Here is a 13157-nt window from a genome sequence, read left to right as displayed (position 1 = left end):
GAGAGGGACCTGACTGGTATACAATCTGGACCGGAGGCTTGCCTCTGTTAAGTGATTTAAGCTGCATCGTTACTCCGAAGATATCTACTTCTATGTTTCTCATTTTTGGAGTTGTTCTTGATCGGAATTCAGGAATATTTACTTCGTCTTCTCTGGTGAAGGAGTTTCGGTAACCCGTTGTTTAATAATTCTGCTTTAGTGACACTGTCATCAGTGACTTGTTGTAGTTTTCAGAATGAATGTTTCAATATGCAGTGGAGTCCGCGCGGATTTGGAACGGCGCACTCACCGTTGCAGAGTGAAACATTTTGGAAGCAATCGCTTAGGCTGTGGCTAAGCTAATTCTCCTCTTTGCCTTTGCTTCCACGAGTGATAGTCCTGCAAAATATACAGGCTACCTTCTGTGTGATTCGGAAAGCAGGTGAGAGGTACTGGTGCAAGTGAAGCTGTAAGGGCGGGTCGTGAGGCGTGCTTGGATAGCTCAGTCTGAAATGTCCTTTCAGCTTAGAGAACATTACATCATTGGATAATCCTTCAAGCGTGCGACATTTACAGATGGGAGAAATTCAGGGGTTTCCCGTACATACACTGCTGGAAAAAAATTATTACACTATTTTAGAGTTTTCCGATTCACCCAAGATTCATTGTTGCAACAGTGCATACGGAGCACATGTTATGATTACATTTCCAGACCAATAGTACTAGCGGTTCCGAGGTACCAGTTATCGACCCATGCTGAAACACACATATTACTGCGTGGTGTAGCGTCCATAGGCTTCAACGCAGTCGCTGACTCTGGTATCCAGTCGATCGTACAAATGACGAATTTTGTGCTGGGATACGTTCGATCTGTTCACGTAGTTCTGTAAGAGTGCTTGGTTGACGAGTCGCACGAGTCACTTATCGTTCCATCAAATCCTCCATTAGAGACAAGTCCGAAGATCATGTTGGCCAGAGAAGTTGCTGTACATCTTGCAGAGCACGTTGAGTTTCACGGGCAGTTTGGCGGAGCAGTATCCTGTTGGACTAACACATCACCTACCCGTAGCAACAACGGCAAAAGAACAGGTCCAACAACCTTCTGTACGTACGGAGCCCCAGTTAGTGTCCCCTCCAGAAACACAAAACAGAACGACAGTTGTAGGTTACCGCATCCCAGACTATAAGGCCTGGCGGGGGGCCACTGTGTCTTGCACGGATGCACTCAATGACACAGCGCTCACCAGGTCTACGTGGCACGCACAAACGACCATCGCTTGCGGAGAGACAGATTCTACTTTCATTGCTGATGATCAAGGCGTGCCATTCCATCTTCCAAGTGATCCTCTGACGGCACCACTCGAGTCGTGGACGTCGACGCTGTGCCTGCCCGTTGCGCCACATCTAATAACGTATTTGCAACAGTACATGTTGACACGTCTGGGCCCAAAAATGGTTCAAATGGCTCTGAGAATTATGGGACTTAACTGCTGAGGTCATCAGTCCCCTAGAACATAGAACTACTTAAACCTAACTAACCTAAGGACATCACACACACCCATGCCCGAGGCAGGATTCGAACCAGCGACCGTAGCGGTCGCGCGGTTCCAGACTGTAGCGCCTAGAACCGCTCGACCACTCCGGCCGGCGTCTGGGCCCACAAGCCGCCTTTCTGTGCTGTGCTGCCTGTACGACCTGCCACTGGTGTCCTTACAACACGACTATCCTGGCGGGCGTCTGTGCTGCGTGGACTTTCAGAACCGCGTCTACGGATGAAAGGAAGATAAATTGACCACTGACACCAGCATCGTTGCAAAACTGACCCAGCAGGTTCAGCTTGCGTGGCAGTTCTCTGAAAGGAGCATCCCGCCGCTCCAAAAGAATGCTCAAATGTGTGTGAAATCTTATGGGACTTAACTGCTAAGGTCATCAGTCCCTAAGCTTACACACTACTTAACCTAAATTATCCTAAGGACAAACACACACACCCATGCCCGAGGGAGGACTCGAACCTCCGCCGGGACCCCGCCGCTCCCAAGCCACAATTTGACCCCTTTCAAACTCGCTCAGTTGGCTGCAGGAAGCACGTTGCGTCTCTGTGGCATAGTTGCCTGCTTGCTTCACACGTTTGCACCACACTGAGCCTTCTGGCTGTGAGCCTTCCATATTAAAGGGTAGACACCGGTGACGCTCTGGTACCTATGCCACTACGCTATCTCTTGGTGGACGATGTTAAAGCAATTTATCAGTAGATCTTCTATAGCCCAGGTGACATACGCCGTCATCGGATCAAAATCGACGTCGTGTTTCCAGGTGTAGTACGTTTTCTCCCGCATTGTACACTCCTGGAAATTGAAATAAGAACACCGTGAATTCATTGTCCCAGGAAGGGGAAACTTTATTGACACATTCCTGGGGTCAGATACATCACATGATCACACTGACAGAACCACAGGCACATAGACACAGGCAACAGAGCATGCACAATGTCGGCACTAGTACAGTGTATATCCACCTTTCGCAGCAATGCAGGCTGCTATTCTCCCATGGAGACGATCGTAGAGATGCTGGATGTAGTCCTGTGGAACGGCTTGCCATGCCATTTCCACCTGGCGCCTCAGTTGGACCAGCGTTCGTGCTGGACGTGCAGACCGCGTGAGACGACGCTTCATCCAGTCCCAAACATGCTCAATGGGGGACAGATCCGGAGATCTTGCTGGCCAGGGTAGTTGACTTACACCTTCTAGAGCACGTTGGGTGGCACGGGATACATGCGAACGTGCATTGTCCTGTTGGAACAGCAAGTTCCCTTGCCGGTCTAGGAATGGTAGAACGATGGGTTCGATGACGGTTTGGATGTACCGTGCACTATTCAGTGTCCCCTCGACGATCACCAGTGGTGTACGGCCAGTGTAGGAGATCGCTCCCCACACCATGACGCCGGGTGTTGGCCCTGTGTGCCTCGGTCGTATGCAGTCCTGATTGTGGCGCTCACCTGCACGGCGCCAAATACGCATACGACCATCATTGGCACCAAGGCAGAAGCGACTCTCATCGCTGAAGACGACACGTCTCCATTCGTCCCTCCATTCACGCCTGTCGCGACACCACTGGAGGCGGGCTGCACGAAGTTGGGGCGTGAGCGGAAGACGGCCTAACGGTGTGCGGGACCGTAGCCCAGCTTCGTGGAGACGGTTGCGAATGGTCCTCGCCGATACCCCAGGAGCAACAGTGTCCCTAATTTGCTGGGAAGTGGCGGTGCGGTCCCCTACGGCACTGCGTAGGATCCTACGGTCTTGGCGTGCATCCGTGCGTCGCTGCGGTCCGGTCCCATGTCGACGGGCACGTGCACCTTCCGCCGACCACTGGCGACAACATCGATGTACTGTGGAGACCTCTCGCCCACGTGTTGAGCAATTCGGCGGTACGTCCACCCGGCCTCCCGCATGCCCACTATACGCCCTCGCTCAAAGTCCGTCAACTGCACATACGGTTCACGTCCACGCTGTCGCGGCATGCTACCAGTGTTAAAGACTGCGATGAAGCTCCGTATGCCACGGCAAACTGGCTGACACTGACGGCGGCGGTGCGCAAATGCTGCGCACCTAGCGCCATTCGACGGCCAACACCGCGGTTCCTGGTGTGTCCGCTGTGCCGTGCGTGTGATCATTGCTTGTACAGCCCTCTCGCAGTGTTCGGAGCAAGTATGGTGGGTCTGACACACCGGTGTCAGTGTGTTCTTTTTTCCATTTCCAGGAGTGTATTTTTCTGCGTCACGAAAGCGCGTTCCAACAGCGATGGGACTGTTTCCTATTATCTGAGTAAATGCTGCAATGAGAAAAAGTGCGTGTGTGAATTTCTAAGGGACCAAACTAATGAGAAAACGTATTTGAGTGTTAAGTAATTAAATTTTCTCTTGTCGCTGAATGTTATGGCAATGCGTGACAGGTATCTCGCGACACTGTTCAGTGAGCTTTTGAGCGCGAGACATTCATGAAGTTCTTACATCATGGGAGTGTAAAAACGAAGTTAATATGATCGGACTTCGGCTTACACATAGATAGGTTCTTTCTTTAATGAGTGAATAATTAATGAAAAAGGCAAGGATGAGACTGAAATCGTTTCGACACTGAAGAATGGCTCTCGCAATCCTTTTGAAAACGGCCTCCTATGAAATAGTAGTTTAGTATTGCAAGATAAAATCATACGAAAAATAAATGCTTCAAACATTTATGTTAAATAAAGCATTGCTAAGAAATTTAACTAAATAATTGTTCGAAAGAACTTTTTACATGAGCAACACTTACAATATCCAAAACGAAGACGGAGAGACAACTGACACCAGTCAAGGCAGAAGTAGTACAATAGCCTCTCATTGTTTTAACAGATAAATGATAAAGATATGCAAGGAGCACCTTAGATTTCGGGAACCAATCTCTGCTTTACAATTTCTTTATATTACGTAATTGAGTAAGCAGATACGTCGTCTCTGCTTAGGAGCCGAAGTGAACGCTGTTTTCAAGCAATACGGTAAGAAAGAACGAGGTTTGACTACAAAAATAATCGCATCGGTGATATTACGTTCTTTATTGTTTTCTGCTTCACAAGTGGTCCTTTATCCCCTTCAAAATACTCTTCTCCACGATCCTTACACGCTCCATGCGAATTTTCTAGTTCAAATAGTTCAAATGGTTCTGAGCAGTATGGGACTTAACATCTGTGGTCATCAGTCCCCTAGAACTTAGAACTACTTAAACCTAACTAACCTATGGACATCACACACATCCATGCCCGAGGCAGGATTCGAACCTGCGACCGTAGCGGTCACGCGGTTCCAGGCTGAAGCGCCTAGGACCGCACGGCCACTCCGGCCGGCGAATTTTCTAGTGCTCAGAGCAGTGTTAGAAGTTACCTTCTGAAAGCATGTTTATCGTGTCCGTCGCTTTTACTTTCACGGCCTCAAGTTGCTCACTACTAGTTTATTTCAGTGTAGATTTCAATTTCAGGAACAGAAAAAAGTCATACGGAGCAATATGTGGCTCCAACACAGGCATCTACATCTATATCTATATAGATACTCCGCAAGCCACCGTACCGTGCTTGGTGGAAGGTACCCTGTACCACTACTAGTCATTTCTTTTCCTGTTCCTCTCACAAGGAGAGGGAGGGAAAAATGGTTGTCTGTCTGCCTCCGTATGAGTCCTAATTTCTCATATCTTACCTTCATGCTCCCTACGCGCAATGTATGTTGGTCGCAGTAAACTCTTTCGGCAGTCAGCTTCAAATACCGGTTCTCTAAATTTTCTCAATATACTAAATCCAACGCTACATCAGCATCAACAAACATTTTTCTACATTTAGACCTAGCTGCTATTCATAACACCAACTAGAAATTTTGTCTAAATCGTCTTGTATCTTCCTACAATCACTCAACTTACACGCCTTACCGTACACCACAGCTACAAACAACCGCAAATTGATGCCCACCCTGTCCGCCAATTCATTGATGTATATAGAGAACTTATCTTAGAAGAAAGATTAAGGAAGGGAAAATCTACGTTTCTAGCATTTGTAGACTTAGAGAAAGCTTTTGACAATGTTGATTGGAATACTCTCTTTAAAATTCTGAAGGTGGCAGGGGTAAAATACAGGGAGCGAAAGGCTATTTACAATTTGTACAGAAAGCAGATGGCAGTTATTAGAGTCGAGGGGTATGAAAGGGAAGCGGTGGTAGGGAAGGGAGTGAGACAGGGGTGCAGCCTATCCCCGATGTTATTCAATCTGTATATTGAGCAAGCAGTAAAGGAAACAAATGAAAAGTTCGGAGTAGGAATTAAAATCCATGGAGAAGAAATAAAAACTTTGAGGTTCGCCGATGTCATTGTAATTCTGTCAGAGACAGCAAAGGACTTGGAAGAGCAGTTGAACGGAATGGACACTGTCCTGAAAGTAGGGTACAAAATAAACGTCAACAAAAGCAAAACAAGGATAATGGAATGTAGTCGAATTAAGTCGGGTGATGCTGAGGGAATTAGATTAGGAAATGAGACACTTAAAGTAGTAAAGGAGTTTTGCTATTTGGGGAGCCAAATAACTGATGATGGTCGAAGTAGAGAGGATATAAAATGTAGACTGGCAATGGCAAGGAAAGCGTTTCTGAAGAAGAAAAATTTGTTAACATCTAGTATAGATTTAAATGTCAGGAAGTCGTTTCTGAAAGCATTTGTATGGAGTGTAGCCATGTATGGAAGTGAAACATGGACGATAAATAGTTTAGACAAAAAGAGAATAGAAGTTTTAGAAATGTGGTGATACAGAAGAATGCTGAAGATGAGATGGGTAGATCACATACTAATGAGGAGGTATTGAATAGAACTGGGGAGAAGAGGAGCTTGTGGCACAACTTGACTAGAAGAAGGGATCGGTTGGTAGGACATGTTCTGAGGCATCAAGGGATCACAAATTTAGTATTGGAGGGCAGCGTGGAGGGTAAAAATCGTAGAGGGAGACCAAGAGATGAATACACTAAGCAGATTCAAAAGGATGTAGGCTGCAGTAGGTACTGAGAGATGAAGAAGCTTGCACAGGATAGAGTAGCATGGAGAGCTGCATCAAACCAGTCTCAGGACTGAAGACCACAACAACAACAACATATAGAGAACGACAGCGGTGTTGTCATACTTCTCTGGGGCAGTCCTAACGATACCCTTGTCTCTGATGAACACTGTCCGTCGAGGATAACCTACGGGTTCTGTTACTTTGGAAGTCTTCGAGCCATTCACATATCTTTGAACTTGTTCTGTATGCTCGTACCTTCGTTAGGAGCCTATAATGGACACCGTGTGCAACGCCTTCCGGAAATCTAGAAATATGGCATCTGCCTGTTGCCCTTCATCCATAGTTCGCAGCATATCATGTCGAAAACGGGCAAACTGAGTTTTGCAATGCTTTCTCAAGCCACGGTCATTCGTGGACATAACCTTCTCTGTCTCAAGAAAGTTTATTATATTCGAACTGAGAATGTGTGCAAGTGTTCTGCAGCAAATCGAAGTTAGGGGTGGCCGCTGTGGCCGAGCGGTTCTAGGCGCTTCAGTCTGGAAGCGCGCGACAACTAAGGTCGCAGCTTCGAATCCTGCCTCGGCCATGGATGTGTGTGATGTCCTTAGGTTAGTTAGGTTTAAGTAGTTCGAAATCTAGGGGACTGATGACCTCAGATGTTAAGTCCCATAGTACTCAGAGCCATTTGAACCATTCCGAAGTTATGGATATTGCTCTGTAATTTTGCGGGTCCGTTCTTATACCCTTCTTAAGTACTGGAGTCACCAGCGCTTTTTTCCATGATAAATGCAGGCTAGGTAAGGGACCCATGCTTTGCCAAAAACGAGGAGGTAGAGGAGGAGGAGAGTGGTGTTTAATGTCCCGTCGACAACGAGGTCATTAGAGACGGAGCGCAAGCTCGGGTGAGGGAAGGATGGGGAAGGAAATCGGCCGTGCCCTTTCAAAGGAACCATCCCGGCATTTGCCTGAAGCGATTTAGGGAAATCACGGGAAACCTAAATCAGGATGGCTGGAGACGGGATTGAACCGTCGTCCTCCCGAATGTGAGTCCAATCTGCTAACCACTGCGCCACCTCGCTCGGTGCCAAAAACGACATAACAGGCCTCGTGCTCTTGGGGAACAATTTTGAACAAACTTCATTCACGTAAAAATGTTTATGTGAAGTCTGCAAAGTATTTCTTTGCCGATTCTTGCAATAACAGCAACCACACGAATACTCAACCGACGGTTCAAATGGCTCTGAGCACTATGGGTCTTAACTGCTGAGGTCATCAGTCCCCTAGAACTTAGAACTACTTAAACCTAACTAACCTAAGGACATCACACACATCCATGCCCGAGGGAGGATTCGAACCTGCGACAGTAGCTGTCGCTCGGTTCCAGACTGTAGCGCCTAGAACCGCTCGGCCACTCCGGCCGGCTCAACCGACGGTCTTTTCGGATTAAACCTCCAGGTTTTTAAATGTTTTCACTTTCTGTTGTCGCTGAGTGTCGCTAAAAACGTGGCTCACTTTCCATGTTTTCTCGTCCCCCTATCAACCGCTGAAGCCACTAAGAAACATGAGTGCGTGAAACACGTTCATCACCAAAACACTGTTTCAATAAAGAATGGCATATATATGTGTGGCCTCGGTTCTTCCTACATATGCATAAAAAAACTCAGTTCAGATTCACATCAAGCTCGAACTCTTAAGGGTATTGGTATCACGCTGGTAGTAATAAGGCTAATGAGCTAGGGCACTGCATCAGTAGCGTGTGATATAAGTTGAGGATTTGGGTCTGACGGGAGGCGTGTTGTGGTAGTCCGTGCGGTTGTAGTGACCACCGTGTCCGGGTTGGCGCAGTGTTCAAGGCATCTGCCTGGTAAATAGGAAACCTGGATTTGAATCCCGGAACAGCACAAATTTCAAGTTGCCCCGTTGATACACACTACTGGCCATTAAAATTGCTACACCAAGAAGATATTCAGATGATGAACGGGTATTCATTGGACAAATATATAATACTAGAACTGACCTGTGATAACAGTTTCACGCAATTTGGGTGCATAGATCCTGAGAAATTAGTGCCCAAAACACCAACCTCTGACTGTAATAACGGCCTTGATACGCCTGAGAATTGAGTCAAACAGAGCTTGGATGGCCTGTACAGGTACAGCTGCCCATTCAGCTCCAACACGATACCACAGTAGATCAAGGGTAGTGACTGGCGTATTGTGACGAGCCAGTTGCTCGCCCACCATTGACCAGACGTTTTAAATTGCTGAGAGATCTGGAGAATGTGCTGGCCAGGGCAGCAGTCGAACATTTTCTGTATCCACAAAGGCCCGTACAGGCCTGCGACATGCGGTCGTGCATTATCCTGCTGAAATGTAGGGTTTCGCAGGGATCGAATGAAGGGTAGAGCCACGGGTTGTAACACATCTGAAATGTAACAACCACTGTTCAAAGTGCCGTCATTGCGAACAAGAGGTGACCGAGACGTGTAACGACTGGCATCCCACACCATCACGCCGGGTGATACGCCAGTATGGTGATGACGAATACACGCTTCCAATGTCCGTTCACCGCGATGTCACCAAACACGGCTGCGACCATCATGATGCTGTAAACAGAACCTGGATTCATCCGAAAAATGACGTTTCGCCATTCGTGCACCCAGGTTGATCGTTGAGTACACCATCGCAGGCGCTCCTGTCTGTGATGCAGCGTCATGGGTAACCGCAGCCATGGTCTCCGAGCTGTAATCCATGCTGCTACAAACGTCGTGGAACTGTTCGTGCAGATAGTTGTTGTCTCGCAAACGTCCCCATCTGTTGACTCAGGGATCGAGACGTGGCTGCACGATCCGTTACAGCCATGCGGATAATATGCCTGTCATCTGGACTGTGATACGAGGCCGTTGGGATCCAGCACGGCGTTCCGTATTACCCTCCTGAACCCACCGATTCCATATTCTGCTAACAGTCATTGGATCTCGACCAACGCGAGCAGCAATGTCGCGATACGATAAACCGCAATCGCGATAGGCTACAATCCGACCTTTATCAAAGTCGGAATCGTGATGGTACGCATTTCTCCTCCTTACACGAGGCATCACACCAACGTTTCACCAGGCAACGGCGGTCAACTGCTGTTTGTGAATGAGAAATCGGTTGGAAACTTTCCTCATGTGAGCACGTTGTAGATGTCGCCATCAGCGCCAACCTTGCGTGAATGCTCTGAAAAGCTAATCACTTGCATATCACAGCATCTTCTTACTGTCGGTTAAATTTCGCGTCTGTAGCACGTCATCTTCGTGGTGTAGCAATTTTAATGGCCAGTAGTGTAAATTAGTGCCCACTGGCAGCTAATCCTTTAATTCTTCTGTGTCTTGAATAAAGAATGGACCTCTGCGACAGTATTTACAAGTTCCACTCTTAATTCCACATTTATGTGTTGCTCTTCCAAACATTTTCGACGGGCTGCGAATGCACGGTCTGACACAATAGGAGGCCAGCGTCCGACTGAGTGATCGGCGGGTGAACAAGCAGCGGAAATGGAGAGAGGGGATGTCACATGACTCGACCGTATATCGTTGAGCTTCGAAGGCAGTGCTGTTTGTTAAGTGGTGAGTCGTGTTATTTTTTAGACAGACCTCGCACACACACAACTGTAGTGACGTGTTGATGGTTTCAGGAGGAAGAGGAGGAGGAATACAGTGACGGAGAGGAGTTCGCGGACTTTGAGGAGGAGTGTCCGCCGCGCGGCCACACAGGGGGCAAGTGGCGGCCTAGCGCCTGGGCTGGGGGCGGCGGCGCGTCGCCCCTGCCGCCCCCGCCGCCGCTGGAGCCGCCGCCCTCCTTCACCGGCGGCAAGTGGAGGCCGCAGCTGTCACCCCAGGAACACCGACCGGGCTCACCTCCCCATCACCAGCAAGAGGTAGGTATCGTAGCCAACTGTAATAAATCACGAATCGTGGACGAAGATACACAGCGTCGTTAACATCATCCCACCGCACCGCCCCCTATCCACCCCCCACCTGAAACGAGAAAGACAAATATGCCAGGATGCGATACTTTAAAAAAAAATCCACCCCACAGGGTAGTTGAAAAGTCCAGAAGTACCCTCACAAAATCCGAACGGAGTAACAAGCAGTAAAACTACATCCCTTCTCGCGTCCGTCGGCCGTCGTAATTAAATATATTATTATTGTTTATTTTGATTGTTGCCGACTTACGTGGTAGGCCTTAATAAAAATGATATTTCATTTTATTTTGATTTACGATTAAATGCTTTTGTGAAGCTTGAAACGTCCCCTCAGAAATATTATTGAATTACTGTGCTGATAAACCTCTTACATTATTTGATTTTCAAACAACTGAGCAAAACTGAACGTACTCAGACATTTCGCTCTTTACCTATTCTGATCAACACTAAAATGACACACAATATTTTTTTAGCGCAACGCATTCTGACTTTCAATAATCCCTACAAAAGAATGGCCCAGACTATCATTATCCTATACCTTTCACAAATCATTTACCTCACAAAAATCTTCGTTACTCGAACTACTGCAATACATCGAGCGCCACTACTGCCAGCTAAATAAAAGATTCTAACTACTGAAGGCACTAACTACCGATAGGCATAGTTAGCGAATGAAAGATTTTGATAGAGAACAAACAATGTATTTACGTTAATAGTGTTCAAAAGTCATAATATATATAGCAGTTCATGACATCCATTCTTACAGATATCCTGTCTCTGATGGACACACATCCAGATCATCCACTCTCAAAATTCTGCTATCTCTCTCCCCACATCCACCACTGCTGGCGGCTCACCTCCAACTGCGCAACGCTACGCGCTGTTAACATCCAGCTGCCCAACACTACAATACCAAACAACAATGCAAACCAGCCACAGACTGCACACAGCACAGCCAGTGATTTTCATACAGAGCGCTACGTGGCGTTACCAATAAAAAAACCTAAACAGCCTACTTACAAGTTCTCCTTTTTAACAATATTAATCTTAAATTATTTGTTACGTTAATGAATGTTAGACTCGCTGATTCTAAAGATTTGAGCATATAAGTTGAACAATGGAATAAACTTTTCACATTAATTTCTTCGGCTAGTCAGTTCACTTTAAAGCAAAAATCTTTAGTTATTAATTACAATTGCGGCCCACACACACGCGAGAGCATTTTTTCTTACCTCCGTTAACCATTGTATTGTAGTCGGAGCCCTGGCTCTGGCTCTCGGCTATGGTACTGAAAATAAGAACCTTAAAGCTATGTATTTTCTGCAACGTCCGGTGGCTGTGGAGAAAAATGTGTATTATGTTAATAGCGGGCGAGTTTTTCGCTTCTACTAAATTTTATTAGTTAATATCGCCATGTAATGGCGTCGTTGGCTGCATCGGCCGCTGCGATTGTTGAACTGTAAATTACTCGAATGCAGGTTAATTCAAGGAAGGCGGACATGAAATCGGGATCACCTCTTACAAATTAAAAGTGAACAATAATATTAAATCAATATATTATCTTCTTAATTAGTACAAATATGCTTACATTTGCCAGCACTTGCAAGATGTCCGTCTACACGCAACCAAGACAAGAGAAGAAGTGAAGAAGACTAAAAAATTAACAAAAGAGCGTATCTTGTCGTCTCTTTAGATCATTTTGTTACATTTCTTTGCCCTCAAAACTTACAAAGAGAAATTATTATAATATGGAGAAAAATTTATGTTCGCGTGAGCGGCTGGTGTCCACTTATTATTCAAATTTTAAATGTCTCTTCTTTATAAATACTGTCTTTTATTATTATTATTTCGCTGGGGACGCTATACCCTACACATAAGGAAGCGAAAGGGGAAAATCTAATAGGCTATGTCACCAATATGGTGGCCATCTTGAAAGCCAACGTTTTGGAGTCAACTCAAAATTTCCAGTGGGAATGTGGTCATATCAGACACAGAGAATTTTACCAAAAAAAAACGATGACGTTGTTGTTTTGAACTTAGCTTTATTCGTTGTCGAGTTATGACTAATTATGTGTGGCAGCCGTCATACGGTCGGCGGCGTGAGTATTACGTTCCGCAATGGCATTAAGCCGAAGTTACGCACTCCCGAGAGAACACCAACAATCACATGAACGGTTCGATATGCTGTCCATTATGGCAAAGTGTTAATGCCATTCTCCGAACCCAGTGCTAATGAATTTTGAGCACCATATCATGCTGAATTTGCCCGCACCCGTCAACTGTGAGCTGCTTAAGGTGAACCAGACCCCGTACTTTCACGGCACAAAACCAGAGCTTTGACGAGACCCCACAGATAAAAATCGAAAGGAGTTAAATGTGGTGATCAAATGGGCACTCCATTGCATCCCAACGACCAATCCATTTTTGGAGAATCTGCACTTCCAGGTACGCCCGCATACAGCGTCCACATTGTGGCAGAGCTCCATCGTGCTAGAAGAACTCCAGAGATGTCCCGTCCTCCATTAACAGCGAAGGAAACACTTCGTCATCCAACAACCTCAGATAACCGTAGGCTGTTAATGACGGGTCGCGGCTGACTTGCCAGCGGACCTGCCATCTCTTTTAGGCAACACTCGGACGAATGTGGCTAA

The 13157-nt window shown here is 46.6% G+C and overlaps 1 protein-coding gene across 1 annotated transcript in view; it reads left to right on the top strand.

The window, feature by feature from the left end:
• LOC124802362 (zinc finger protein 628) overlaps nt 1-13157 on the top strand; it is a gene marked incomplete at its 3' end in the record, with an annotated part of 430024 nt that overhangs the window by 374508 nt on the left and 42359 nt on the right. Inside the window, exon 4 of the mRNA XM_047263160.1 lies at nt 10267-10458. Coding sequence (XP_047119116.1) covers nt 10267-10458 — 192 coding nt within the window. The remainder of the gene's footprint in view (nt 1-10266; nt 10459-13157) is intronic.

Source organism: Schistocerca piceifrons, chromosome 1 (assembly GCF_021461385.2).
Source record: "Schistocerca piceifrons isolate TAMUIC-IGC-003096 chromosome 1, iqSchPice1.1, whole genome shotgun sequence".
Lineage (NCBI taxonomy): Eukaryota > Metazoa > Arthropoda > Insecta > Orthoptera > Acrididae > Schistocerca > Schistocerca piceifrons.
Note: the sequence above shows the minus strand (reverse complement) of the source record. Positions and strands in the feature narration are given on the sequence as shown.